The sequence below is a fragment of the Ambystoma mexicanum genome, chromosome 12 (genome assembly GCF_040938575.1).
Source record: "Ambystoma mexicanum isolate Mex_15411 chromosome 12, UKY_AmexF1_1, whole genome shotgun sequence".
Lineage (NCBI taxonomy): Eukaryota > Metazoa > Chordata > Amphibia > Caudata > Ambystomatidae > Ambystoma > Ambystoma mexicanum.
In genome coordinates this window covers 123418689-123446408 of record NC_090936.1, presented here as the reverse complement: position 1 = coordinate 123446408, position 27720 = coordinate 123418689, and the positions used below count along the sequence as shown (strand labels likewise).

General features: G+C 44.6%; 1 protein-coding gene across 1 annotated transcript in view; it reads right to left on the bottom strand.

Moving 5' to 3' along the window:
• Positions 1 to 27720, bottom strand: part of PARVG (parvin gamma) — a 475216-nt gene that overhangs the window by 76556 nt on the left and 370940 nt on the right. The window contains exon 11 of the mRNA XM_069628145.1: positions 25723 to 25824. Coding sequence (XP_069484246.1) covers positions 25723 to 25824 — 102 coding nt within the window. The remainder of the gene's footprint in view (positions 1 to 25722; positions 25825 to 27720) is intronic.

The window sequence follows — 27720 nt, the reverse complement described above, 5'->3', positions numbered from 1 at the left end:
TACGGTGGCCGTAATTTGCGGTGCCCGCTCGTTACGGTGACCGCTCATTACGGTGACCGCTAAGATGGGTGGCGGTATTGCACCTGGTGCAGCGTACGGCGGCGGTAAGGGCCGTTTTGGGGTCATTTCCGCCATCGCAGCCTTTCGGATTCCGCCATGGCGTAATGCTCGTGCCCGATGGGTCGTGATTAGCCGCACTTTGCTCCTTCGTGCAATGGCGGAAACGCTATTTACGCTGTTGCGGTCCGGTCAGTCACTTTCCGCCAGGGTCGTAATGAGGCCCATTGTATTTTTTTACTGGACATCTATAATAGATGTCCAGTAAAAAATACCATGCCCGCCCCCTGGTCCCCCAGTGGCTGGCATACACTCATAACCACATTAATTGTGTGCATGTGTGAGGAGCTCGGGACCCAGGCGACAGGCGTGTATGATAGATGCCCAGTATGCCAGCATGCATGTTTAATGGTGAAGCCAACTGTAGTATGTTCTTATGTGGGGATACTGCCATATATTGGTAGAACAAACATGAACATGTTTTCCTATAGTATCATTACTGGCATTATGCACAAAGCAAACATGAGTATGTTCTTATATGGGAATTATAGGGTATAGTGTTGCAGTCAGCATGGAAATGTATGGGCACAGCCAGTGTGAAAATGTTTTATACTGGCACATATTGTGGGAAAAGGCATCATAAACATGTGTTGGAGAAATGCTCCTGTGCACTGTTGCTGATTTGCATCTATTGGATTATTTTCATGACTTACCCCACAAAACCCAATTGCAAACTGTTTAGCTTTTTACCCAATTTCTCTCATCCATTATTTAAAAAAATTCTCGCGGGGAAACCACCCTTGACTGATGTGGGCTCCCTTGTTACGCTTGGTCAATCTGGCATATCTAGGACAAATATTTACGCCCCTCCAGTTTAAAAATTCACTAGCCTCCACTGGTTATGTGGATGGTGCCTCCTTCCACCAGTTCCACCTGCTGCCCGTGCACACACGGTCTCACCTGATCCTTCCCTGCACTATTTCCCAAGATGATCTCCTCCCACCATTCCATTGTCCGTCCTGTCTCACATTCCACCTTCTTACCTCCACACTTAGATGTTACTATTCTCCATATCTCTCTACTCACCACTACCATTACCACCTACTATCTCCCCCCCTCCACTACCGTCTTGGGACCATTACTTCTCTGCGATTACTATCTCTCCACCACTATTACTACCTACCACTACCACCCTTTACTACTACCACCCCTGCTCTACTCTCAACTCTCAATACCAATCTCTACTTCCACTACTACTCCACTCCTTACTTCCATGCTCAAACACTCCACAGATCCCTCTCTCCAACACCTCCACACTCATTGTCACACTTTCCTTCTCTGGTCACGGATGCCCCGCTCCACCTCCTGTCCTCTCCCAACTAATCCACAGCAAGCCATTCACACACACTTACTTATATACCCCACCCCCTCCTAGGACTAGTTACTTGTCCACGTCCAATCTACTTACCTAACTCCCGGGGGTGGGTCAGGGAGGGCTGATAAGGGCTTGCAAGCCCTGTCGCCTTATTGCTGCATTTCTCATATAGAACTAGCACTGGCTCCCATGGAGCAGTTGTTCTCTCAGGCCCCCTTGGGCCTTTTCGCCCCAAAGGTCTCCCTGGTGGGTTAGTCGGACCCTGATTAGTAAAACTATCTGGTGGGCTAGTGGATCATTTTCACGTACGGGCTCTCCAATGGTGCCTTCCTGTGATACCATCCATTCCGGCATCTTGCTGGTGTATGGTCCGGCCTCCTCTGCTACTCATCGTGGTAGAATTGCCACCAAGGCAACAGGTAAGATGGAGTTGGGAGGGGGCACATGATCAAGCATGCAGGCACCTAAAAGGGAAATGGGCTCGGGATCCCCCTCCCTCCTCTGACAGGGCCTGTCAGCCCGGTCACATTCTTAAATTGTTATTCAGTTGGTTATAAAAATTCCACAGAGGAACACGTATAAAACTAGAAGCACACTGCCATTCTACTACAATACACACACATCCCAAAATTGGTCAAGATCATCCTGTTCCAATCATCACTGCGAGTGAACATCAAACCTGTTTCTAACTACTTTGGATGGAATCTCTGCTCACTGCTCCACCGTCAACCAGTTGCAAGGCACGAACTACAGGTCATGGATTTCCTTTGAAAGTGTATGCAAAGTGTCAGCTGTTTCTGATAAAATCAGCTACATACTGGTGTTGTTCACTGCAGCTAACTTCTAGAATCTATGACAAGTAAACTGATGAAGCACCACCTCCTGCTAGCACCTTCAAATCTGCCAACAAGTACTAACAGCCCAAGATGGAATTCACCTCCAAAAACCACCACCCACCCATGACTTGGAACTGAAGACAACCAAGGTAGTCACCCCAACAATTCCTGTATGTTTGGTATTCTAATTTACTGTATTCCTATCCTACAACTAACCACCCCATACCTATGTCAGTTTACTTTTTTCATGCTGCTGGCTTATTCTGATGATTTTGTATTTGTATGTATTTATTGGGGAATAGTGTGTTTTGCTCATTAACACTTCTAGTGCAAACATATAGTAATCAGGGCAATTATGAAGTAGGTGCCGTACATTACAAGAATAGTGATGTAGGGAGGGTATCAGGTAATATTATCCCCATATATATGGTCGCCGTATATAATATCGCTGGGAAAAGGTCGTGGAACCGTAGGGAGTGACACATTGGTTGAGTGGAATACAATGGTAAGGATTATGGACAAAACAGATCAATCAGACAGCAGTCTTAGGGGACTGGACAGGTACTATGAGAAACCTGAGCATATTCTCACTCCAAGACCCCTTGGATCCTCTGAGCAGGTGGCCAGGGAAAGGCAGTCACTCTTGGATCCTGGCCTTGGGGATGGAGAAGTGAGGGAGGATGACCTGGGTTGAAGGTCCTTGGGGACTTGGAGTGGGGTGCCCTCAGTGGAGACATTGTATCCTCCTTTCCCTATTAGCAACCAACCCAACCCTTCCCCCATTTGCCAGTTACCCTCATATCTCCCCATTTGACACTTGACAGTACTGGGACAAAGACGAGGCAACTAAGAACAATGAGGACCACACTCTTTCACCACTCTGGCACTGGGATGAGGATGATGCCTGCTAACTGTTGTAAAGGCCAGGCATGTACCATTGATTGTGGTCAAGCAGGGCTGATTGGACATCCACACCTGCACTGCAGATTGTCAAAGGGCTACAGGTGTATAAAAGGAGACCAGCCCAGCAACAGGAGAGACAGCGGGGAGACCTGTGTGTGTGGAGGAGTGAGAGGAGCAGCAGCAGGAAGGCCGGTACAAGTGTGGCATGGGAGCAGGGGCTCTGTGGAGCAAACCAAACATTAAGAGGGGAGCCGTGTGGAGAGGCTATCCCTTTTTATGTGTGTTTGGGATGTCGACAGAGGGGCGCCTGAGGGGCAGGAGTGGGACCCCTTACGTGAGGAACTGAAGACCGTACGATCCATGCTGCTGGAAAGCCTTTGAACGTGTCCAGTGAGTTTGTAGCCATTGAGAAACTCAATCGGCAAGCCTTTAAACTTGGTTGTTCGATGAATACTTAGTATCAGAGTGGTTGCATTTTTGTGGACACACGTTTTTTCGAAGATCTCTGATTCAATCCATTGACCAATATTGAACGACTAGGAATACTTTGTATCGGAGTGGTTGCGTGTTGGAGGGAACACGTTTTTTAAATTCTCTGAAGGATGTACATTCCGTTTGAAGTGAATTAAAGAAATATTACTCCGTGGGTTGAATGAAAGGTGTGTTCTGAGTACAAACCATGTTTCTTGAATGTCAAACTGAATGAAAATCTTAACAAGTGCAACCCATGCCTATTGGATACCAAACTGAATGAAAACCTCTCAAAAAAGCAGAACTGTTACATATTAAACTCGGAAGTAAAACCGAACTTCAAATCTAAGTAAAACTATTAGATGCTGCATATAAAAATGAATGATACTTTACATCCAAGTGAAACCAGTATATGCTGTATTCTAAAGTGAATGGAACTTTAAATATTGAAACCAAGAAAGGCATACTGAATATCAAGACTACATGAAAACTGCATATAGCAGAAAATTACACTGAGAGCAGAATTAACTAAAGCTTTGAAGATTATTCCAACACATTCACAATTTGCACATGGAAAAAAACTCTAGACGAATAAGGGATATTTTTGTGCGGCTGAAATTAAGTCTTGGGGAAGGGAACCCTGAGACATTTATTGACTTGAGTCTGGAGACTCAAGGTTCTTTGGAACTTGGAACTGTGTTACTTGGAACACACCCGAAAGTTGGTTAAAATGGTATCATCCTGAACTCAAGAGAGGTACATTTGAGTCTTTTTCCTGGAACTGTTTTATACTTGGGGCAGGGAGCTGAAAGGAAGCTGTGAGCTGGAAGAGGCTCAGAACCTTATGTTGGACACTGTTTCTTTTGGTTGCTGACATCCCTACACATTGTATAGATCAGCTGTGAGGGCAAGCATAGGTTTTGGACACAGACAGATTCTTCAGTTGAACTCTTTGACTCAGACTGAATTCCTTAGTTTTATTTAGGTAGGGAAATTCCACATTAGCACAGGGCAAGTTAGGCCTTACATCGTCCTGATATTTAAGTTAATTAAAGTGTTTTGTTTGAACGTTGAATCTGTTGTCTGTGTTTTTGCTTCCTGATGCCTTCACAGTACATATTATCACAGAAGCATTTGGTGCTCGGTAGTGAGGAGAGAGCAGAAATGTGATGCTAAGTGGAGGGTTCACCTTCGTGGCTCATGAGGGGACGTTTAAGTGAGGATTTAAAAAAAGTTTATGGTAGTGGAATCTTTTACATGTGGAATTCCACCAGGTTCTATAACTAGAAATTATCAACTAAACAAAAAGGTACAAATGTATTGAGTGCAAGAGTATTAACAACAGACTATCGCAGGGTAGCCACTTTGAGTCCCATCTCCTTGATGATAAATACTGATTTATCACAGAAAAAACTAAACATACAAGTTGCACTAGGTGAGAAGTTTACCAGTGGGTAGTGTGAGGAGTCAGGAGTGAAACTCGGACACAAGTTAGTCATGTTTTGGGTTAAAGACCTTTTTTGAAAATAAAAGAGTTGGGAAAAGACCTCTCTGATCCTGATCTAGGAGGAATTTCCCTACCTAAACCAAAACTAAGGATTGGTCTATGTCAGGATGTCAAAATTAAACTGTCCTTGTGTCCAAACCTTCTATTCTGACCCTCACACTAAAACTAAATTATAAAGGTGAAAAGGGAAATGTCTTTAACCTTGGAAGTTCTTGCATAAGAGTTCATAAAAGAAGAATAAGTAGTTCCAACAGAAAAAGTTCTCAATATCGGAAGAGTTATTATTCCATAAGAGGGTTCTCTTCTTTGAATAGAGCAGTTCCTTGTTTCTTATTTGGCCCACAATAGCACTGTCAAAGCTTGCTAGCTTTGTAATTCTCTTGGCAGGGCTAGTCTTTTCTTTATATGATTAACACAGTTCTGATATTTCTGTACTTAGCAGTTCTTGACACACTTGTCATTGCCTGGTATACTCTCCTGCCAGGACGTCTGCCATTGCACACTTGTAATTTGCCTGGTGTACTCTCATGCCAGGACTTCTTGTTCTTGCACACCTGCAATTGTCTGGTATACTTTCCTGACATGGCTTTTGTTCTAGCACACTTGCAATTGCCTGGTATACCTCCCAACCAGGACTTCTGCTCTTGCACACTTGCAATTGCCTGGCACATTTTTCTGCCAGACTTCTGTTTCTTGCACACCTGTAGTTGCCGGTATTTTCTCTATTCAAGGATTCTTGCATTCACATGGGGTTGCCAACCATTTCCACAACTTTATATTCACTTGATTGGATAATTTACCCTCTTGATATATATTTCATTTTGGTTCTCCCTTGCATTTACATTCTTTACATTCACACTCTGATGAGGGTTTTACTTATCTTCCCTGTTTTACAGTTTGTTCCTTCATTTTCTCTCTTACTTTGTTTTGTATAACTGTTATTGGTATCTGGTGCGGTCCCTGAAATTCCCGAGGGTCCCCACTGCCATTGGACTGACTCGGCTGCTCTGGCTGTCGTTCTCAGGCTTGTTTGCTGTCGTTCGGTGAAGGTACACAGTTTGGTTTCCCTTTTTGGCTGTTTCCTGTTTGGCTTTTCATTTCCCGTGGCGTCTCTTCCGCATGTCCACTTTCCTTCTGGCTCCGGTAAGCAAGGGATTGCTTGCGGTGGTCAGCGTATGCCCAGGAGTCTTCCTTTCTCTCTCCTGGCATCTCGGCAGCACGACCCGCTTTGTGAGCATCTCCTCTCTTCTCTGCCAGTGAGCTGACCAGCTCTGCCACACTTTCTTTCACTTTTCCATTCCTCAAGCCATGCAGATCGGTGAAATGTCTCCTCGCCAAACACAGCAGCAGCCTCTTGCATCTCGGCTCTGTCCTTCAAATTTCCCAGGCACAGGTATTGGTGGGGAAATACTCAAACGCTCACTGGGCTTCTGCTTTCTCCCACTCTGCATTACTCTTTCCCTTTTCTTTGTCCCAGTAGTTGAGGAATTATGGGACAAGAATCCATTGTTGGTAGTTGATTTCTAAAGCTTGAATGATCATTTGCAATAGTCTTAGCTGGTAATGTACTGTTGGATGATTGAAAAATGGACATGAAGAAGGTGGTTTTACAAAGTTCCACAGCATAGATCAAGGTTGGAGGTTTGGCTCATTTGATGTGGGAACCGGTTCTCCTATGCTTCAAAGAGGAGGTGTGGATAAATGACAGTAAGCCATAAGGATCTTGGGTATTGGACGATTAGCCTTAAGGGCAAATGGGGGATACTATGCCTCTCCCGATGGAGTCATGAAATCTCCCCGGAGGCTGTCTCCTCCCATGAGATCCTCCCTCATTTTACCACCCCCGGGTCAGGATCAGGTAGCAGCAGCCGTCCTTTGGTCACATGAGAGGAGGTTACCGCCGGGAGATCAGTGATGACTCCACCTGTTTCATCACAGTAGTAAACCTGCCTCTTCCTGATTGTCTACATATGAAACTTGTGCAAAACGGCAAAGGCTGCCTGAGTGCATTCATATCAAACATGCATACATTTTCAATAGTTTTGGAGCAGATCTTCTCCTCTCCCCTTTTTCATTCAGTTTTAGGCATTTCTGTATGGTGCAGATTTAACCCCTGTAGTCAATAAAGCACTTAACGTTTTCACAATAACTCATTTTAAAAGGGAAATACCAATTATACAGATTCAGCAGAAGACGGTCAAGGAGACGAGGACATTTGCAAGGTGTCAGATGGCAGTGGTGGGATTTCAACTCAGGAAATAGGTTGTACAAAACCATGCATTCTACCTAAATAAAGGGATCTATCGCTAGGGCATGGTTTTGCTGTCCTTGACTGGCTGGCCTGGAAGCGTGCTGAAAACATATCCGACTGTTACCAGCACATATGGCACATAACCATCTCAGGGGAAGCAATTAATTATACTTCAGTCCATACAAATTCTTAAGGAGAAGTTGTGGGATCACTTACACATAAGTGACCTAGGCTCTGTGCACACTTTTGGGCATCATAGATGCAAAAATAAATGTTATAGTTATTTAGGGTTTTTCAACATTTTTAATGCAACGTTTTGAAGTCACTAGTATTTCATGCCATAGTTTTGTACAAAAAACATAAATTATTACACATTTTCAGCATTGATTCATGCATAACAGTATATCAGAATTAAACCATATATTTGAAAAGAAACTTTTTTTCATGTACATCACAATTTAAATAACGTTGTTTTCACGTTTTCATTTCTCATGGGTACATTTCCTATTGGTATTTGAGAGAAATATATAGTCCATGTGTTGAACTTATAATTGACTGATGAGTCAGTAGTCCTTTGTTTTGAAGTTTCTCTAATGCACTACACGTTTCGGGTATATGGAACCCTTCATCAGTGTTAGGCGATCCTCAGCACATCAGGCCTCCCCACTTCAGAACACTGCTCACATTCCCCAAACACCTCCACCCCAGCTTCGAGGCTCAAGGGATTCGGTGAACCCACAGAACCGAAAACACCGTTCCTTCTTTGGTGTACGGGCTCGTTTACAGCCTTTCCTGCATTGGCAACTGCCTTGGAGGATGTATCGCAGAAGGGACGGCGATACGTCATCACGTCGGTCACGTGATACAGTGTGGCGTTCCTCACGTGATCTTGGTAGACGTCACATGACCCAGGGACACACAGTATAAAGAACTGAGAAGCAGGACGATCATTGCTTCTCAGCTGGCTTCGGACCCTGTTTGGCGTTTATACTTGCTCCTTGCTACCTCGACCACGGAACTCTATCTTGGACTCTCTTGGACACCCCTTTGTACCTTTGCTCGGAACTGTTTACCTGTTGCCGGATTTTTGGACTGCATATCGACTTGTCTTTGGATCATCCCTGAATTTCTTGCTGTACTTCTACGCCCAAGTCAAGCCCTATCTTACAGGTGGCCTACCTGTATCCACGCTTACCTGCGGTTCTACCACTCCAGGGACCGCTGTATCTTTTTGAGCCTCGAACCTCCCTACTAGGTTACCTGGGTCTCCCTTACACCAGATAGGTAAGACACTTTAGATTCTTTTGTTTACCTGCCTGTATTGTGATTGCCTGGTGCTTAACCTCATTCCTTCTTGACAGCAGCATCGGTGTTCCAGAGGCTCCGTGGATCTGGGAAGACATCTCTCACCTGTGGCCTCAAGGGTCGCACAGCGGGTTTCTGTTTTGTTCCCCTGTGCGTCACTTGGGGACGGAGGTCTCATCGGTCTACACGACACTCAAGTCAGAACAGACTGAGAAGCCGTATAGTCGTGTTAGACGATGCAGGGATCCACGGACGAACCCATAACTGCTCTAGTTCAGGCAATTACAATATTAAGGGCAGATATGGCCGCCGCGAACACAGTGATCCATCAAAGGTTGGATACCATACAGAGCGTTCAGCATTCCCTTCCTGCAGACCCGGAGTTTGGAGATGGCAGCTCCTCCACTACACCCCCAGTCCCGACTCCAATAATCCTCCCAACTCCTTCCCCCCTGGCTGCTCCTGAACGTTACCAGGGTGATCCCAAGAAATTCAGAACCTTTGTTAACCAGTGCAAGTTACATTTCTTATGCAGGCCTTTGGCTTTTCCCACGTCCACTGCTAAGGCCGCCTTCGCCCTTTCCCATTTAGCTGGAACAGCTGCCGCTTGGGCTAATCCCCTGTTAGAAAACAATAGCCCGGTTCTTTATGACTTCGATTTGTTGGTCCTAGAAATGTCCCGAGTATTCGACACTCGACACAAGGCACAGTCTAGGGATTTGGAGTTGTTGGAATTGACTCAGGGCAAAAGAACTCTGATAGATTACATCACCCGGTTCAATCAGCTAGTTGCGGAAACATCTTGGCCAGAAAACAAGTGGGCGGTGGTCTTTTATAGGGGGTTGAGTAACACCATGAAAGACGCTTTAGCAGTGATCCCTTCTATGCCTACTCAGTATCAGGAATTGGTTGATCTCGTCCTGCAGGTAGATGCACGCCGATCGGAGCGTAGAGCTGAATTGGGGGCCTCCTCCTCTCCTACTCTTGTTAATACTCCCGCTTCCGGTACTGAAGAACCTATGCAAGTGGGAGGGGTATGCAGTCCTATTACAACATCTGAGAGGGAACGAAGAAGGGTAGATAATGCGTGCTTTTACTGTGGCACCACTGGACATTTCGTGAAAGAGTGTCCTCGACGTCCCAAGAAGAGTCAGGTTTTTCGGATGGCTCGACCTTAGAACCGGAGACCAGGTCGAGTGTCCCATCATCTACTCCGGGAACCCCTCTTGCCTTTGCTCGTGTTCAACCCATCTCCGTAAAGGCTACTCTATGTCCCTCTACTGGCCTTCTACATGCAGTCAATATCATTATTGATTCCGGTGCCACTGGTAATTACATAGATATTGATTTGGCCCATTCCCTCAATCTACCCTTAGTGGTGAAAACACGACCGGAACATGTCCAAGCCGTAGACGGCTCCGCATTGGTTTCTGGTCCTGTTAGACATCAAACTGCACCCCTCTTGTTGAACATACAAGACATACACACAGAAACCTTATGTTTTGATTTGATCACCGCACCTCAATTCGGTATCATACTAGGGATTCCCTGGTTACGTGAACATAATCCACTGATCAATTGGCAAGCAGGCACTGTACTCTTTGAGTCCGATATTTGTCAGAATTATTGTCTCCCGATCCATCAAGCCCCTGACACACCCTCTCGGGTCTTGGGAGCCTTAGCACAACTCACACTGACAGTTGACGATCCAGAAGTCATACAGTCCCATACTGTTGGGGGGTTGGTGTCCGGGATTCCGCCAGAATATCGGGCTTTCGAATCAGTTTTCGATCGTGGCTCGTCTGAGGTACTTCCTCCACATAGAACTTATGACTGCCCAATCGAATTGCTTCCTGATTCCACTGTTCCTTCGGGCAGGATCTACTCTTTGTCTCCTTCGGAGGAACTGGTGTTAAAAGAATATGTACAGAACGCCCTGCGTTTAGGACACATCCGCCCCTCCACTTCACCAGCGGCAAGTCCTATCTTCTTTGTACCCAAGAAGGAGGGGGATTTACGTCCTTGTGTGGATTATCGGCGTCTTAACGCGATCACCAAGAAGGATAGATATCCCATCCCGTTAATCACTCCACTCTTAGATCATTTAACACACGCTTCCATTTTTACCAAACTCGATCTACGCGGCGCATACAATTTGGTACGCGTTCGCGAGGGAGACGAGTGGAAAACTGCTTTCTGTACTCGTTATGGCTTGTACGAATATCTTGTCATGCCCTTTGGCTTATGTAACGCCCCGGCCACGTTCCAACGATTCATGAATGACATTTTCAGGGATATTCTGGATGTGTACATGGTTGTGTATTTGGACGACATCCTGATCTTCTCTCGTGATCTGGATGACCATGTAAAACACGTCCGAGAAGTATTAACTCGTTTAAGCAAACATTCCTTATTTGCCAAACCTGAGAAATGTCAGTTCCATAAGACCTCTGTTGAGTTTTTGGGTTTCCACATCACCCCTGGGGCGTTATCCATGAACGAGTCTAAGGTCAAAGCAGTCTTAGATTGGCCAGTACCTCAAACACTCAAGTCCTTGCAGGCCTTTTTAGGATTCGCCAACTTCTATAGGCGTTTCATTTCTTCCTTTTCCACGATTGTAGCCCCACTCACGGCCCTGACTAGTCCTTGGGTACCATATCAGTGGCAGAGAGAACAGCAGGAGGCTTTTGAGACTTTGAAAACCGCCTTTACTACCGCACCGGTACTCCAACATCCCAATCCTGATCTTCCGTTCATAGTCGAGGCAGATGCCTCTTCCTTTGCCCTCGGGGCGGTACTGTCACAAACATGTCCTAATACAGGCAAATTACATCCAGTGGCATACCACTCCCGTAAGTTTTCCAGTACTGAGTCTCATTATACCGTTACGGAAAAAGAACTCCTGGCTGTCATGGACGCTTTCCGTGTTTGGCGTCATCATCTTCTGGGGGCTAAATATCCTATCACAGTATACTCCGATCATCGGAATCTACAGGATTTGGCCTCTCTGAAATGCATTAATAGCAGACAGGTCCGATGGCATCTTTTCTTTTCCTCCTTTGACTTCCGTATTATGCACCGTCCTGGAACGGCACATGGGAAGGCGGATGCCTTGTCACGTTCCCCGGGGGGGGTCCAATTGCCTACATTCCCCGACACTGTTCTCGGAAAGAGTCATGTGATTTGTCTCTGTACTCCCTCATTGTCACTGATAGACTCGGTTCGATCCTGGACTAGCGATCATTCTGACCAGTTGCGAGAATGGGACCCAGTGTTCTCTGATGGATTACCGTTCGTACATGAACGCCTGTTCCTTCCCACACCTGACACACGTAATCTGGCCCTTGAGTGGTCTCATGACGCTCCCTTTAACGCTCACCCCGGACAAGAGCGCACTTTAGATCTTCTCAAGCGTTGGTGTTGGTGGCCTTCTATGAAGCGCGATGTAGAATGTTATGTTAGATCATGCGCAGTATGTGCTCAGGCTAAACATCAAAGGGGTCGACCAATTGGGTTGTTGCTTCCGCTTCCGGTACCTCCCAGGCCCTGGCATACGTTGACGATGGATTTCGTTACTGATCTCCCCAAGTCGAAGGGCTTCGATTCCATCTGGGTGGTGGTGGACACGTTCACTAAAATGGCCCGTTTTGTTCCCTGCAAAGGTATCCCTTCGGCTCCTGTATTAGCGGATTTGTTTTTTGAACATGTGTTCATGCTATTCGGCCTTCCTTCGGTCATTATATCTGATCGAGGGTCGCAGTTCACCTCTCGGTTTTGGAGATCCCTGACGAAGCTATTGGGCATTGATACCAGGTATTCTTCGGCCTACCATCCTGAGACCGATGGACAGACCGAAAGGACGAACCAATCTATGGAACAATACCTTCGTTGCCTTATGTTGCAACATCAGACCTCTTGGTTGGCCGCTTTGCGGCTTGCGGAGTTCGCATATAATAATGCGGCTCATTCAGCCACTGGTTATTCTCCCTTTTACGCCCTCTATGGCCAACATCCCAAGGTCTTGCCAGTCCCTGATGCTTCTGATTCTGCGAACCCTGCGGCCACGACATGTCTTAGGGATCTTTCTGCCTTACACGCTAGTACAGTGGTTCATCTCACTGAAGCAAAGGTTGCTATGAAGGCCCGTGTGGATGGCAAACGTCGGGCTGCTCCCCCTCTGGTGGTGGGTTCCAGGGTCTGGTTGTCTTCCCGTCATCTTCGCCTAGTGGGTTGTCGGAAGTTGCTACCTCGCTTTGTCGGTCCCTATGTGATTTCAAAGGTTGTTAATCCGGTGGCTTTCCGTCTAGTGCTTCCCAGCTCTTGGCGCATCCATCCTGTGTTTCATGTCTCCCTCCTCAAACCTTGTCCCGACTCTGTCCGTCTTCGTACCCCTGTTGCGCCGGTGTCCTTGTCCTCTCCTGATGTTTTCGAGGTGTCGGCCATTTTGGGCTCCAGGTGGTTTAGGGGAGGGATCCAGTATCTGGTAGATTGGAAGGGTTACGGCCTGGAGGAACGTTCATGGGTTTCCGCCTCTGACCTGAACGCCCCTCGCTTGGTAGCCCGTTTCCATTTAGACCATCCATCCTGGCCACGGGGTCGTGGGCCGTTGGGGTGGGGCTCTGTTAGGCGATCCTCAGCACATCAGGCCTCCCCACTTCAGAACACTGCTCACATTCCCCAAACACCTCCACCCCAGCTTCGAGGCTCAAGGGATTCGGTGAACCCACAGAACCGAAAACACCGTTCCTTCTTTGGTGTACGGGCTCGTTTACAGCCTTTCCTGCATTGGCAACTGCCTTGGAGGATGTATCGCAGAAGGGACAGCGATACGTCATCACGTCGGTCACGTGATACAGTGTGGCGTTCCTCACGTGATCTTGGTAGACGTCACATGACCCAGGGACACACAGTATAAAGAACTGAGAAGCAGGACGATCATTGCTTCTCAGCTGGCTTCGGACCATGTTTGGCGTTTATACTTGCTCCTTGCTACCTCGACCACGGAACTCTATCTTGGACTCTCTTGGACACCCCTTTGTACCTTTGCTCGGAACTGTTTACCTGTTGCCGGATTTTTGGACTGCATATCGACTTGTCTTTGGATCATCCCTGAATTTCTTGCTGTACTTCTACGCCCAAGTCAAGCCCTATCTTACAGGTGGCCTACCTGTATCCATGCTTACCTGCGGTTCTACCACTCCAGGGACCGCTGTTTCTTTTTGAGCCTCGAACCTCCCTACTAGGTTACCTGGGTCTCCCTTACACCAGATAGGTAAGACACTTTAGATTCTTTTGTTTACCTGCCTGTATTGTGATTGCCTGGTGCTTAACCTCATTCCTTCTTGACAGCAGCATCGGTGTTCCAGAGGCTCCGTGGATCTGGGAAGACATCTCTCACCTGTGGCCTCAAGGGTCGCACAGCGGGTTTCTGTTTTGTTCCCCTGTGCGTCACTTGGGGACGGAGGTCTCATCGGTCTACACGACACTCAAGTCAGAACAATCAGGTGCGGATCTGTACCTTTTTACAATTATTTTTTCAATTTCTGCAATTCTTAACCTGAAGTACCTCAAAGTTCTGAAGACTTTCGTTTCTTCAAAGAGAACGTAGTCATGTCCATGCCTCTGGCTAGCGATTGAGTTTGGCTCTACGGTTGTTCTTACTTCAAGCACCGCGAGGTGTTGAGATCTGTGAAGCGAGTGACAATTTACATTTTTTGTTGTTTCACTGTGCGTCGCTTCGTTATGTTGGGGTTTTGGGCTGGGAACAGTCGCTAAATGAAAGCGCTGTGTCCCAGTCACAAAAGCCTGGGTAATTAGTTTAGGAAGGAGTTAGCTGGCTTTGAAAAGGGTTATATAGCACTGTCCCATTTGGTAAGTACTGCTCACCTTGTTTCAACAGATGACAGGGTGATTCGCCTTTCTTTCTGCAGTTTGTTCGTTGTCCACGCCTTTAGTATGGAGTTATTTTGTTCGCTTAGTAATGCCTCTTCACACGGTCGTGTTTTTCTTAGCGCAGCTCAGCAGACAGAGGGGAATACTCTGCTTAGCCCGAGTTTGCAAGCGTTCCCGTGGTATTGTCGGTTGCAACGGTAACCGATTCTCCTGAGTCCTTTCTCTCTTTTCACATAGGTTAAGGTTCAATGTATCTGTGTGTTTTCTTGGGGGCCATCTTGTAATGACTATAGATGCCATTTGACAAAGGACTGGGAATGATACTTCGTCTAGACTAGTTTTTGTGAACAGGCTCAAGGAGTATATTGAGTGAAGCGTTGGTGAATACGCACATTCACATATTGATTTGCTAGCTTGTTCTACAAACGACTCAGTTAAAGTCGCACTCGTTCTGTGATTTCTGGGATAGACTCAATATTGGAGCGCTCACCCTGTAGTCAATACAGTTTGCACCTTGGTGGTCACAGGAAATGTGACATGAATTTCTTTAAATATAACCAAGAATTCATAAAAAACAACTTAGATCCCAGTCCGCGTTCATTCCATTCGGCTGCATAGAGTTCAATTTCTCGATCCAGTATGTTTCTTTTTGTAATAGCATCCTGTTGAGGTTTCCACCTCTTCTTGGTGCTTTTATTTGTTCAAGAATAATCAACCTTATTTGGGCAATGTTATGTCTCTCTTTTTTGAAATGTTGGGTTACTGGTGATTTAATGGCACCTGTTCTTATATTCGATTTATGTTCTGACCATCTCAATTTCACTTTCCTTGATGTCATTCCCACGTAGTATATGCCACAAGGGCATCTTATACCATAGATTACATTCTTTGAATCACATGTAGATGAATGATGAAGATTTATTGTATACCCTTTGTGGGGGTGGGTGATGGTGTTGCCTGTAATTAAATTGTTACAGTTTTTGCAGTTATAGCACAGTGTTGTTCCTTTCCAATTTCCTTGAGTTTGTCTTTCAGCGGAGAAATCAGCCTTGACTAAATGTTCTCAGATTGATTTGCTCTTACCATATGCAAATAGTGGGGGTTCTGGAAACAATCTTTTCATCACTGGATCAACTATGAGGGTTGTCCAGTTTTTTTGATGATTTTCTTTATTTTTGAACTCTGTTGAGAGTAAGTGGTAACATATACCAGTTTCTCTACTTCTGTTTTTTCTTTTGGTTTCAGTGCCACTTCTCTACTGATTTTATTTACTTTTTCAACACTCATGTTGATATTTGCTGGCTGATATCCTCTTTTTTCAAATTTGCTTTTGAGACCTTCAATCTTGTTTTTGTATTCATTTTCTTCCGAGATGATACGTCTGTATCTTAAAAATTGACTGAATGGAATACTTTGTATTGTTTTCTGTGGGTGAAAACTGTTTGCGTGTAGCAGACTGTTTCTGTCTGTTGACTTAGTGTAGATTGTAGTCTCGAGTTTTCCATTTTTCTTGTATATTTGTACGTCCAGGAATTCAATTGTCTCTCTACTGGATTTCATGGTTAATTTTATCCTAGGTGCCATACTGTTCAGATGTTGAAAGAATATCTCTAATTCTTCTTGAGGTCTACTCCAGATGCCAAATATGTCATCTGTGAACCGTAAAATACATTTAAGTTGTTATGTCCACCTTACTTCATTGAAGATGTTGTTGTCTTCTAAGTATGCCATGTATGTGTTGGCGTAGCTTGGAGCTATGGCGGCCCCCATTGACGTACCTGATATTTGTATGAAGTACTTGTCCTCGAACATAAAGAAATTGTTCTGTAAGATAATTTTTAGTAGTTTTATGATGAATAATTTGTCTGCTTTGCATTCAGTGTCTGATTTTAACAGTAGCCACTCCATGGCTTCTAGTCCACCCTCATGTGTGATATTGGTGTACAGACTTACCACGTTCATCGTGAAAAGAATGTCAATTCCTTCATTAATCTCAATATTTTCCAATTTGTTTAGAAAATCGTTTGTGTCTTTAATGTAAGTCTTGAATTGGTGAATTAATGGTTGAATTGCTCGATCAATATATTGTGCCAAGGGTTCAAGTGAACTGTTGTTAGCAGCTATAATTGGTCTTCCTGGAGGGTTCCTTATGTCTTTATGAATTTTTGGTAGTGTGTATATTAAGGGCATTGATGGATGACAGTTTGTAAAAAAAATGTTTGTGCGATGATTGATTAGTTCATCCATTTCAGCTTCATCTAGTGTTGTTTTGATGAGTTCCTGTACCTTTTCCGTAGGATTTTCAAAGATTTCAAGGTAAGTGTTAACATCTGATAACTGTCTTTCTATTTCAGTTTTGTATTGTTCAGAATTCATCAGTACCAGTGCACCTCCCTTGTCTGCTGGTTTCAATATTAGATTCGGGTTTTGCCAAAGATTTTTCAATACTTGTTCTCTTTTTGTGAAATTCATTTTGTTGCTTTTACGATAGTTCAATTTTTCCAAATCTTTCAAAACCTGTTTCTGAAATACTTCAATCATTGGATTTTGTATAGGTGGCATAAATGTACTTTTAGATTTCATTTCTAGAAATTTACAATCCTCTTTGGGAGTACCCCATTCGCATGTGTCAAAGAATAATTTCAGTTTCATTTTGCGAGTCAATTTGAAGAAATCAATTTTTTCTTTTAAAAGTGAACTACTGTGGCTTGGAACAAATTAAATGCCTTTTGTAGAGTTCTTTCCTCAAATCTGCTCAATTTGTAATTAGATATATTGATGACTAGTTTCTCTTCTGTAGAAAGTTCACTTTCCGGCTTGGATTTTTTCTTCTTGCCTCTTCTTGTTTTTCCCGGTCTAAAAAAGATGCAATGTTCTCAGATGGTGATTTTGTACTCTTTGATGTTGTTGGTAGTTGTTCGTCACTCGTCGTGGGTGTTTGTTTTTCCTGACCAGGTGTTTCTGATTCTCAGCTTGATGCTTCAGATGACGCACTTCCTGTGGTCGGTGTTCTTCCACTTTTTGAATTATCTTTCAGCTGATAATATTCCTTCCACGAGTAAACAATGTCGAGCTTATAGTCTAAAATGTCTCTTCGGAATTTTCTTATTTTCTTAGCTTCGATTTCTTTTTTGTATGTGTCTAATTTATTGTTGGTATCTTCTAGTAATGTTACTAGTTTTTCTTTCATGATTAGCTTAGTTAATGAAATTTTCAATTTGTCAAGGTCTGCTTCTATGGTAGTTAATGATTCTGACAGCTCTTCAATAGTTAACAAAATTAAATCAAGGGAGCATTTGTTCAGGATGTACCTCCACCTCTTAACAAACTCAGGATTTTCTTAACATAAAGTTGGTTCGAGGTCTATTCTCAATCCTCGTGGGATTCGTTGTGCTTTGTAATATTGAGCCAATGTAGTTGCATGAAGTTTCTGACTGATTTATCTTCGTATTAATCGTTCTAGTTGATGTATCAGTTCTTCAGGATTATCTGTGGTACTGAGGTCAATGTTCACGTCCTTGATTAGTCCTAATATCTTGGTTGCTTCCTCTGCTGAAAAGCCCAAAGTTTCCACTCTATTTGTGGTAAGTGATTCAATTTTTGAAAAGGACATATCTTTTTTAGCAATAATACGTTGCGGGTGCTCTGTCTAGAATAGGAGTAGCCTCTAACAACAATGATAACAGTAGCAATGGTGTAGAAGAGCACACCTCAGATTATTAGGACTTTATCAGTACATTTTGTGTATTTCACATAAGTTACCTAGTGTATTTAGGTGCTGCCAGAGTGAGATTCTGGGCTACAGAATCGAGTATACAAGGAGAAGTTGTGGGATCACTTACACATAAGTGACCTAGGCTCTGTGCACACTTTTGGGCATCATAGATGCAAAAATAAATGTTATGGTTATTTAGGGTTTTTCAACACTTTTAATGCAACGTTTTGAAGTCACTAGTATTTCATGCCATAGTTTCGTACAAAAAACAAATTATTACACATTTTCAGCATTGATTCATGCATAACAGTATATCAGAATTAAACCATATATTTGAAAAGAAACAGCTAACTCCTTCCTAAACTCTCTCTTGCTGAGGTTCTTCATGGTTTCCACCAGCTCCTCCTCAGAGGCTGAATCTGTGTCCATAATGGCCACCGCCCCCCCTTTTTTTCCACGGGGGTCTTGTCGATGAGCTGGAAAAAGGATTCCTTCCGCGGTGGCAGGGAAACTCTGGGCCCCGAGATCGCCTCCACTGGTGCAGCCTCCCCAGGCTTCGCCAGGGCCGCCGCGACTACCTCGATAGAGGCCTTAGCCGGGTGAATCAAGGCCTTCGGACCTTGGGCGCGCTTGAGGCCTTCACCTTGGGGGGTGGGTCACTGCCTTGCTCCACCTCAGCCGAAACCTTCGAGATTGACCGGGGCCTCTCCAGAAGCTTACCCGGGTTTGCGGATTTCCTCTTCCCAGAACCAGAGCATTGGCTCGTGGTTGATGGTGCCGGGGAAGGCGTGCCCTGCCTGGCCGCTGAAGAGCCCGACCATTCAGCGCTCCCGGTGCCCGCGGACTTGCGGTGCTTAGCCTTCTGTTGGGCCCCCGTCGTTGGGGCGCCCTCACAGGACTTAGAAGACCGCTCGGACCTTTTCTTCTTCTCACCTGCTGGGCCCTTCTCCAGCCAGCTTGCGAGGCGGGAACGACGATCCCTCATGGTCCGTTCCGAAAGGTTCTTGCAGAATGCACAGTCCTTCTCCACGTGCGTCTTGTCCTCATGAAGGCAGCAGAGACATCTCGAATGCTCGTCCTCCTTGAAAACATTCTCTAACCCGCATCCAGGGCAGTTCCTCCAGCTTGGATCCGGGCGTCGAGCTTCCCTTGTCCTGGGCCATGTCCATGGTAGGCCTCAGATCTTCTGGAATCCTCCAAGAAGCGTAACTCGACGAAAACTTCACCCTTGAGGGGTGTAGAAAATCCCGAAACGGGTCCCCGTTGATCGGAAGTAGAACGGTGGAGCTTGAGGCTCGATTTAACTGAAAAATTAGAAAATCACTTTGAAAAAAGCGCGAAAACGCAGTAAAAGCTCGAGAGCTATAGCACGAGGACTTCCAACACTTGAACGTGCGATACAAATCTGAGGATGGCTGCCAGGGGAGGGGCTTAGGGAGAGGGCAGTCATTGGCTGGGGCCAGTATGACCCAGAGACCAGTGATTGGTTATTACTAAGAAAAACAGATCAGAAACGAAACTGATACTGATTTTTTCTTTACCGAGGATTCCCAGCTTGACGACGGGGAATATTCATGAGCATGTGAATCCATGCCAGACCCCATGCTGGAGAAATATAGTTCAGCCTAAATATGACTTGCCTACATGAAAACATTCAAAGATTAATTTCCAACATAATCTCTTACAGAGGCATTGCTGGGGGGTGTGGGGGCTGAGGGAGCTATTGCCCGGGTCTTTATAGCCCCAGATCAAAAGGTTAGCTAGCCCTGAGTCCCAACTGTCCCGACATAAGCGTAGCCCCAGATCTTTTCTAGAACTAGCAACACACCTGATCTCTGGAAAGCACTGATACAGAATGTGCCACTAAGGAAGATGGAATGGCATCTAGTTCCATTGGCAGTCGGCTGAGCTAAACATTACTAGGTTACCACAGTTTTTACATCAGATCAGGCACTAAAAGAATGGCAACTACTAACAGATAAGCAAACTTGTTATGTTTCATGATCCCTGCCACTAGCTATTCTGAGGGGGTCATTGAGATACAAAGACAAGAGAGAAAGATGGACATGATGCACTAGAATAGGGTTGTCCAACTTCAGACCTGGAGGGACAGAAACATGTTGGATTTTCAGGATACCCCACATTAATATTCATGATATAAATGTGCATACAATGATTCTAACTGTATGCATGGATATTAATGAGGGACATCTTAAAAACCTATGAGGTTTTCAGGTTTCCGGTCCTGGAGTTGGTCCTGGAGTTGGTCAAACCTGCACTAGAAAGAGAAAGACAATATGGGATGAGTACAAGATCCCGCAATCGGTCACAACTGGAAAGGGATGGGAACCCATAGACAATATGACTATTAATCCAGGTATCAGAATCCAAGATACTGGATGACTCGGAATAAAGTATTTTGCCCCCACTACTTCTGCCAATGTTATCAACAAATACATCAAAGTATTCAAATTTGGCAGCAAAAAAAAAAATAAACATTTCAATAAGAAAGCAAATTATGTGCAACCTATAAGTATACATTTTATACATAAAATAAAATAAATAAATAAACAAACTGGAGTTGCTATTGACATTTGAAGGAAGAATTTAAATTGAAATAATTTTGAAAGACTTGGAGACAGACATATTCCAGTATGTACGAATCTTAAACCCAAAATACAAATTCAGATCTCAGATAGCAGCTGGCGATTGCATTTATCTGTTTTCTGAAGTAGTTACCATGTACCTATATAAGATGAAAGATAACCTATGTGCACAGCTCCACATAGCCAGACTCAAATATTCCGGAAAGCCTTGCATCATCTTACAACTGACAAAAACATGGTCATTAAATTAGCTAATGAGGGAGTGGAGGGGTAACTTAGTCCTGCTTAACAGATAGGACCATGTCGCCATGGCCCATAAACTCCAGGAAACACAGAATGGCTACATTATGCCTATGGTTCTAGGTCAAAGTTTCGAATGCGAAGGATCGAATGACCTAAGGGTCGAATCAAAAGGACGGAAAACCAAAGGGTCGAATGTTTTTTTTGTTAGAATTTTTTAAACATTTCTTTGGTGGGTGTGCCCCCCACCCCCATCCCTCTTTTTTTGTGGTATAAACCACTTTTTTCCCAAAACGGAAACCCAAAAAAAAATATTTAAAAAAATAAATAATTCGACCCTTTTGTTTTAGGTCAAATTGACTCTCACCTTTGGCATTCGATCCTTTTGAATCCGGTACTTTAACTGGACACCTATGCTGCCTATGCATGGCCCTACTATGGAGATACAACACAGATTGAACCCTAAATGAATGACTCGATTTAGGAATCATCACAGAGGACGAAAATTCATCCTAAGAATCCAAAATGGCACACATGCCGATTTTCTGCCCAATGAACATAAAACCAGTCATGGTCTTCCATCAGTCAGAAACACTAGTGATTTCCGGATGAACGACACAAGATTAACGACTTTAGCAACTGTCACATAAGCTATCTCATCTACATTATCATATGTATTTGTACAAAACGGTTTGTTGGTGACATAAAAAGAGAATTGAGAATACACATCAACCAGCATTTCAGAGAAATGAGTAACAAAACACCCAATACCTGATTGCTGCACACCTTTTTAAAAAAACATAATGCCAGTCTTGACCGTATCAGATGTATTGACAAAAAAAAAAAAACAAAAGCAAGGCCCTGGCTAGGGGTTCCCTTCCTGGAAAATGTTGCCAACACAAAAAGTTTTTGGTTTTCGCAATAAACGGAAGTCTTAAATGTGTACTTTTCCCAGTGCCGGGAAATCTGGTTTCCCTGGATTCTTGGCCAATCAGCTACCGGCCCTGCTTTCACAGGGACGTCCCCCGTTTCTCCTCCTACCTTGAGCCTTGTTCTGGTTTGCCTGTGCTCTATTCTTCTTTGGGTTCGCTCCACGGAAGGCCCCAAGTTATGGGCAGGGGACGTGGCTGCAGATGTTAATTATAAACAGGACATGCAAGGGGATTTCGAAGGGAACTCTTGAAAAATAGTCCGTTTTGAAGAACCTCTGCTTTGGTGATAGATACCAATACCTGGACAATATGGAAACATACAAGCACCGGTTTACATTCTGTACTATCTATCAGTGGGAGGTTGATCTCCCTCCGTCCCCCTATTGGAAAGCCAAGAACACCCACCCACTGAAGTTCTTGTATAAAATGCCTACTCTCGTCCTCCTCCTTTACACATGTAATGTGCATGGAAGGTGAAACTAAATATGTAGCAGGGATAGCACCGCCCATGGACAGTTTTTCAAAATGTTTAAGGTCACTGAGGAGCCCCAATGTCCCTTTATTGGGGCAGGTTTTTCCGGTAATGGCCAGCGAGCCAGGGCCATGGTAGGTTTGAGTGGAGTGAGCCCCTTAGCAGAATTCAGGGCATGTGTCTTCCAAACCCACCACCGTACAATGACATTAACACTTTTAGCAACTCTGTGCCTTCAACCAGGTACTAACAGTTTTTCTTTTTGTTTTGTTGAGGAAATGTGCACCTTGCATTACACTTTGTGAAGGGGGCAGGCTAAGCTTCATCTAAGACAGGTAAACCCTGTGTGCAGAATATGCAAATGTGTTTCTTCTCCTTCACATGATGACAGATTCACACATGGGCAGGAATGTGTGTTGTGTGATTCTGTGTACAGGAGAGCCTCATCTTTTGACACAGAGACGGTTCCAATTACCTACTGTGATGAGATTCCTTAATTTACTCTGGGGACCTCTAGTGGAGTGACCAATTGACACAGAAACACTCTCCAGCTAGTGGCTGATGGCCCAGGGGGCGTTACGAGGACGTGTTACTATTGGCTACTGCTACTACTACTACAAAGATACTACTGGCTCATTAAAGGCATGGCCAAAGTGCCCACAATTGTGCACGAGGATTTATACACCTTCCCCAAGAAAGGCTCGGCAAAAAACTGTGCCCCACGTCCTCTGTCATCATGACAAAAAATCAGAAGCATTTGCAACACTCACCAAGGGTCTCACTACATTGCGGCTCCGCTGCAAACAGCGGATGCCGGTGCACATGTGCGGACTGACACAATCCTGGAATTCAAGATGGAGGACCAGCTCTTTAAAGCCACGGTCCAGCATCTGAGCGGATCCCAGGCTAGGACATATGGAAGGGAAGAATTGTGACAGTAACCAATTAGATGTTTGCAGTAATAATGATATACATTTGCAGGCGCGTAATCCCAGACTAACCACAGAGGCGGATTGTAAAAGTGACGTCTAAAGACGGGGAATCGTAGGTGTTTGGAGAAGGTGGTTTGGGCACGAGTTTGGTGCGAGTTGGATATTCATGAAGGAGGCTGTTGAGGGAGTCAGGAGAGACAAAGAGGAGAGAGGAGGAGTATATATAGGGAGGGAATAGTCACCAGGATATGGTAGGCAGAAGTCTTAAAGAGGTAGTAGATGGAAGTGAACAGGAGGTGTTGTGTCAAAGCCATCAGAGAGTGGAAGTCCTCTCGAGGTAGCTGGTGAAATACATCAACGGGTGGTAATTGGAGTGCAGGAGGCTAACAAGGTGGCAGCTGGCAAGAACAGGAAGGAACGAGATGGCATGATTAGTCCAAAACAGGTAGCAGGGGTGAGATCCCAAACTGAAGGGGTACAACCAACAGTGGGAGAGGGAATGATAATGCAGTGTGGCGCCAAGGAGGATCAGGACCAGAGGAGGAGTAGAAAGAGAGAAGAAATTAGGGCCCGGAAGTGATAAGGGCCTGTTGGCTAGTGGGTGGAAACTAGTACAGGCAAGCCTTTTTGGTGTCAAAGTTGAAGAGATGCTCCAATTGTAGCCACAGCCCATACAGGAGACAGCAACGTCTACACAACAGGCAAGAAGAAACATAGGTGTCACATCCCACCATCAACAAGAGGCTAACCAAAGTAATCATACATAACCATAGAGAGTGTGGGGGATGGGGTTGTACCCTGAAATCTTGTGGTATAAGGCATCTGTTGGAACTGTTGACAAAAGCCTGCCCTGGCCCCTTGTTTTTTTGAGTTTGACCAAGGAGGGGTCTTTTATTTGCCGAACAAAAAAAGGTTTTTACCCGAGACTGTGTTTGGCCTCTTTGTGGTGCCCACTGGGCTATATGACACTACTCACATGTGGGTATGATTGTGTCCCCTACTCTCCATTTTAGCGTCATCCCTTGTTGCCCCTTATCATCCAGACTCTGCAGGAGGCGGGACTAAAAGAACACTGCAAGACTAGAGACTCACTGATGACTAGGTATAGCATGTTTGCGCTTTCTGGTCCTCATCACCATCGCCCCTCCCCCTTTCCCCTGTCATCTCCCCTCCTCCATCCTTTGTACTGGTGTAGATGGAGGGCTATGGAAACATTCTGGCATGGGAACAGCAGAGCCTGCATGTCTCAGTGAGGGAAGCCTGAGCCACTGTGATGAGTTTGCCAAAGCAACGTGTGTACAGTCAAGTGCCAATGTTTAGCTTACAAAAACTCTCACGCACCATTCCAGGCCTTCATATTTGGCATCCAACTGGGAATGTATTTTCAAAAAGAGAATCCTTTTAAGGATGACCTATTAAGGGCACCTTAACAAACTGAGCAATAATATATCACATGGAAATAAACATAGAAGATTAATTTGGAGCGAACAAATTACTCATGTTCTTTTGGAAGAATTATTCTTTATTTCTTTTAAATGACTCGCCCAGTGTGCTATCTTGGTTCTGATAACAGATTTATATTGTTAGCAAACTCAATGGTGCTCATTTTATCCACCTCAACAAGATAAAAGGCTGAGTGTCCGTGCCGAGATTTGAACTGTGACCCTGAGGTCAAACTGACATCCTTGTACTGCATACATTTAGTCCACTGAGCCACATAGCTGGTTCAAACAAGTTAAATACAAAGGCCTCACTTTATAACAAACACTAGTGTCCAGGCCCGTGTCCACAGGCCAAAGTGCAGGTTTTCATTAGCACAGTAGGACCACTATAGATCAGAAGCCTACAGCTCCCTCTAGAAGTGACACCAGGCAAAGCTATGCAAATTGGACCACTGTAAGACAATGGCTCCCACTGGCAGAGCATTTTGTGAATTCGGGCACCCTCTACCGCGCATGACGGCATCGGACAAACATACATCTGGCCTTTTATTATATAGTAAGATGTGGTTCACATGGCTCCTTCCATAGAGATGCTTACAACACAGTCTCTGCCTTGGTCCATTTACATTGCACATTCCGCTTTGCAGGATTCATATCTCCATGGTTCCCCAATATCCTGGCAACCAGCACCTTGGAAGCATGAGCATTAATGATTTAAATGTAAATTATGTACATTCATAATGAAGAGCATTTTAAATTTGATATGGACCTTACTGGTGAACTTACCATTTCAGCTTGCGAGCAAGGGGTGAGGAAGAAGTCGTAAAGATTCAGGAAATAACCCCCGAGCTGTCCAATTAGCAAGAGCAGCATTACCCCATCCGCAAACTAAAGAAAAGGGAATAGATTAAGCCCTAAGTGAACAGGAAAGATGAGTTTTCTACTCTGAAAACAACAGTCAAAGAGCCAAGCGGAAACAGCCACTGCAGACTGAAGAAGTGGCTGTAGACTCCAAGCAGAGCAGGCAGACCTTAGGAGAAAAGACCTTAAGAGAGGTTAAGAAAGGTTGGCAGTGAAAACAAAAGGATTGAATGCCTTTTGATCGACAGTCAAAGGATGGAAAAAAAGGGTCGAATTATTATTTTTTATTTTTTTATTTTTTATGGGGGGTTTTCTCCCCACCCCCCGCCCCCGTTTTCTTTATTAAATACATTTTTTACCAACCCAAACAAATATATATAAATAAATTTAAAAAAATGTCGACTCTTTTTTTTCGATCCTTTTGCATTTGAGCAAAAGGTCATTCGATCCTTTTTTTTCGATCGTTTGACTGGACACTGTTAAGAAGGATAAGGGAAAAGGAACAAGGAGGGACAACTTTAAAGATGCACGCATTTACTATATTGTTCAAAACTTCTTCTCACAACAACGTCAACACTATAATATCAGCACACTTTACCTCAAACTGCCCTTTACATCTCTTGCACTTTACTTCAAAATGGCTGATTTACTGATCGCAATCTAGTCCCAGCTCATTTCTGAACCGCACTGAAGTAAAGGCCCTAAGAAGTCAAAGTTAGGTTTCGGTAAAGGGTACCAAATTTGCAGTAACAGATTCTTGGCATAAATGTGAGGAAGTAATAAGGGCATACCATGATTTCTGACATGCTGACCACTAACACAGGACCACGCCCTGACAGCTAGTTCTCTGAAAACAACTAGCCCTGCTTCGTCCCCATCGCTGCCGCTTGCTACTGTAGTCTTTGACATAAATTCAATTCTGCTTTGCTTCTTCTGATGTCCTATGGCTCTTTCTTAGAACATTCTGCTGATTAACTATCTTGCATTATAGGTGCCACTGTGACCAGAGGCACTGTGACTAGAGGCACTGTACTACAGCAGGTTTCTCCAGCTCCAGGCCTCGAGGGCCGGATCCACGCTGGATTTTCAGGATACCCCTCTTTAATATTCATGAGAAATGTGCATACAACGATTCTAAATGTATGCACATTTTCCCTCATGAATATTAATGAGCTTGTGAAAACCCGGTGTGGATCCGGCCCTCGAGGCCCGGAGTTGGACAAACCTGCACTACAGGCTTCCAGTTCTTCAACTACCTGACAGTTCTGTGCCTGGAAATTCACAAAAGCGCGATTGTTGGGTTTTAGACTCTGAGGAGGCTGAGAATAAGGCCTAGAACATCCATGCCCAACACAGTACATTCAGCACAGTATTACTTTTAGATTCCCCGCCATTATTTTGATCACAATCCACTGGCCAATCCTTTCACTTGATTGTAACCAGCCCACATTGAACATAGTACAACACATGTTGATTATTTTAAAACCTGTTTTATAACGAAGCGCAAGCTATGTATGTATGCATTAATGTTAGTTTGTAGCTAAAGAATTGGCTGGGGAAGAAGAAACACGGCCAACTCTGGGGAAAGTCGGATTGTTGGTATTGGCGCCAATATGATTGTTGCGGAATCCGTTTTAATGAGTTGCCCCCATTATACCTTGCCATGCTGGTTTCATGCATTGCCTTGCCATGTGATGCCTTGCTCAATGTATGGCTTCTTGATAGTATGCCCCCTCGCTGACCAGCTCAGCATTCTCCTTTCTACATTAAACTACACTGCCCCCACATGTTCCAGTGAGATTCTGCTCTAGGTGTCCCAGTAATTGGGGTCCCATTCGTCTCACTGCAGTTATGCTTCTAGTGTCCCACTGTGGGTCTGCCAACTGGGATTTCGTTCCAGACATCCTACTATAATTTTGCTCG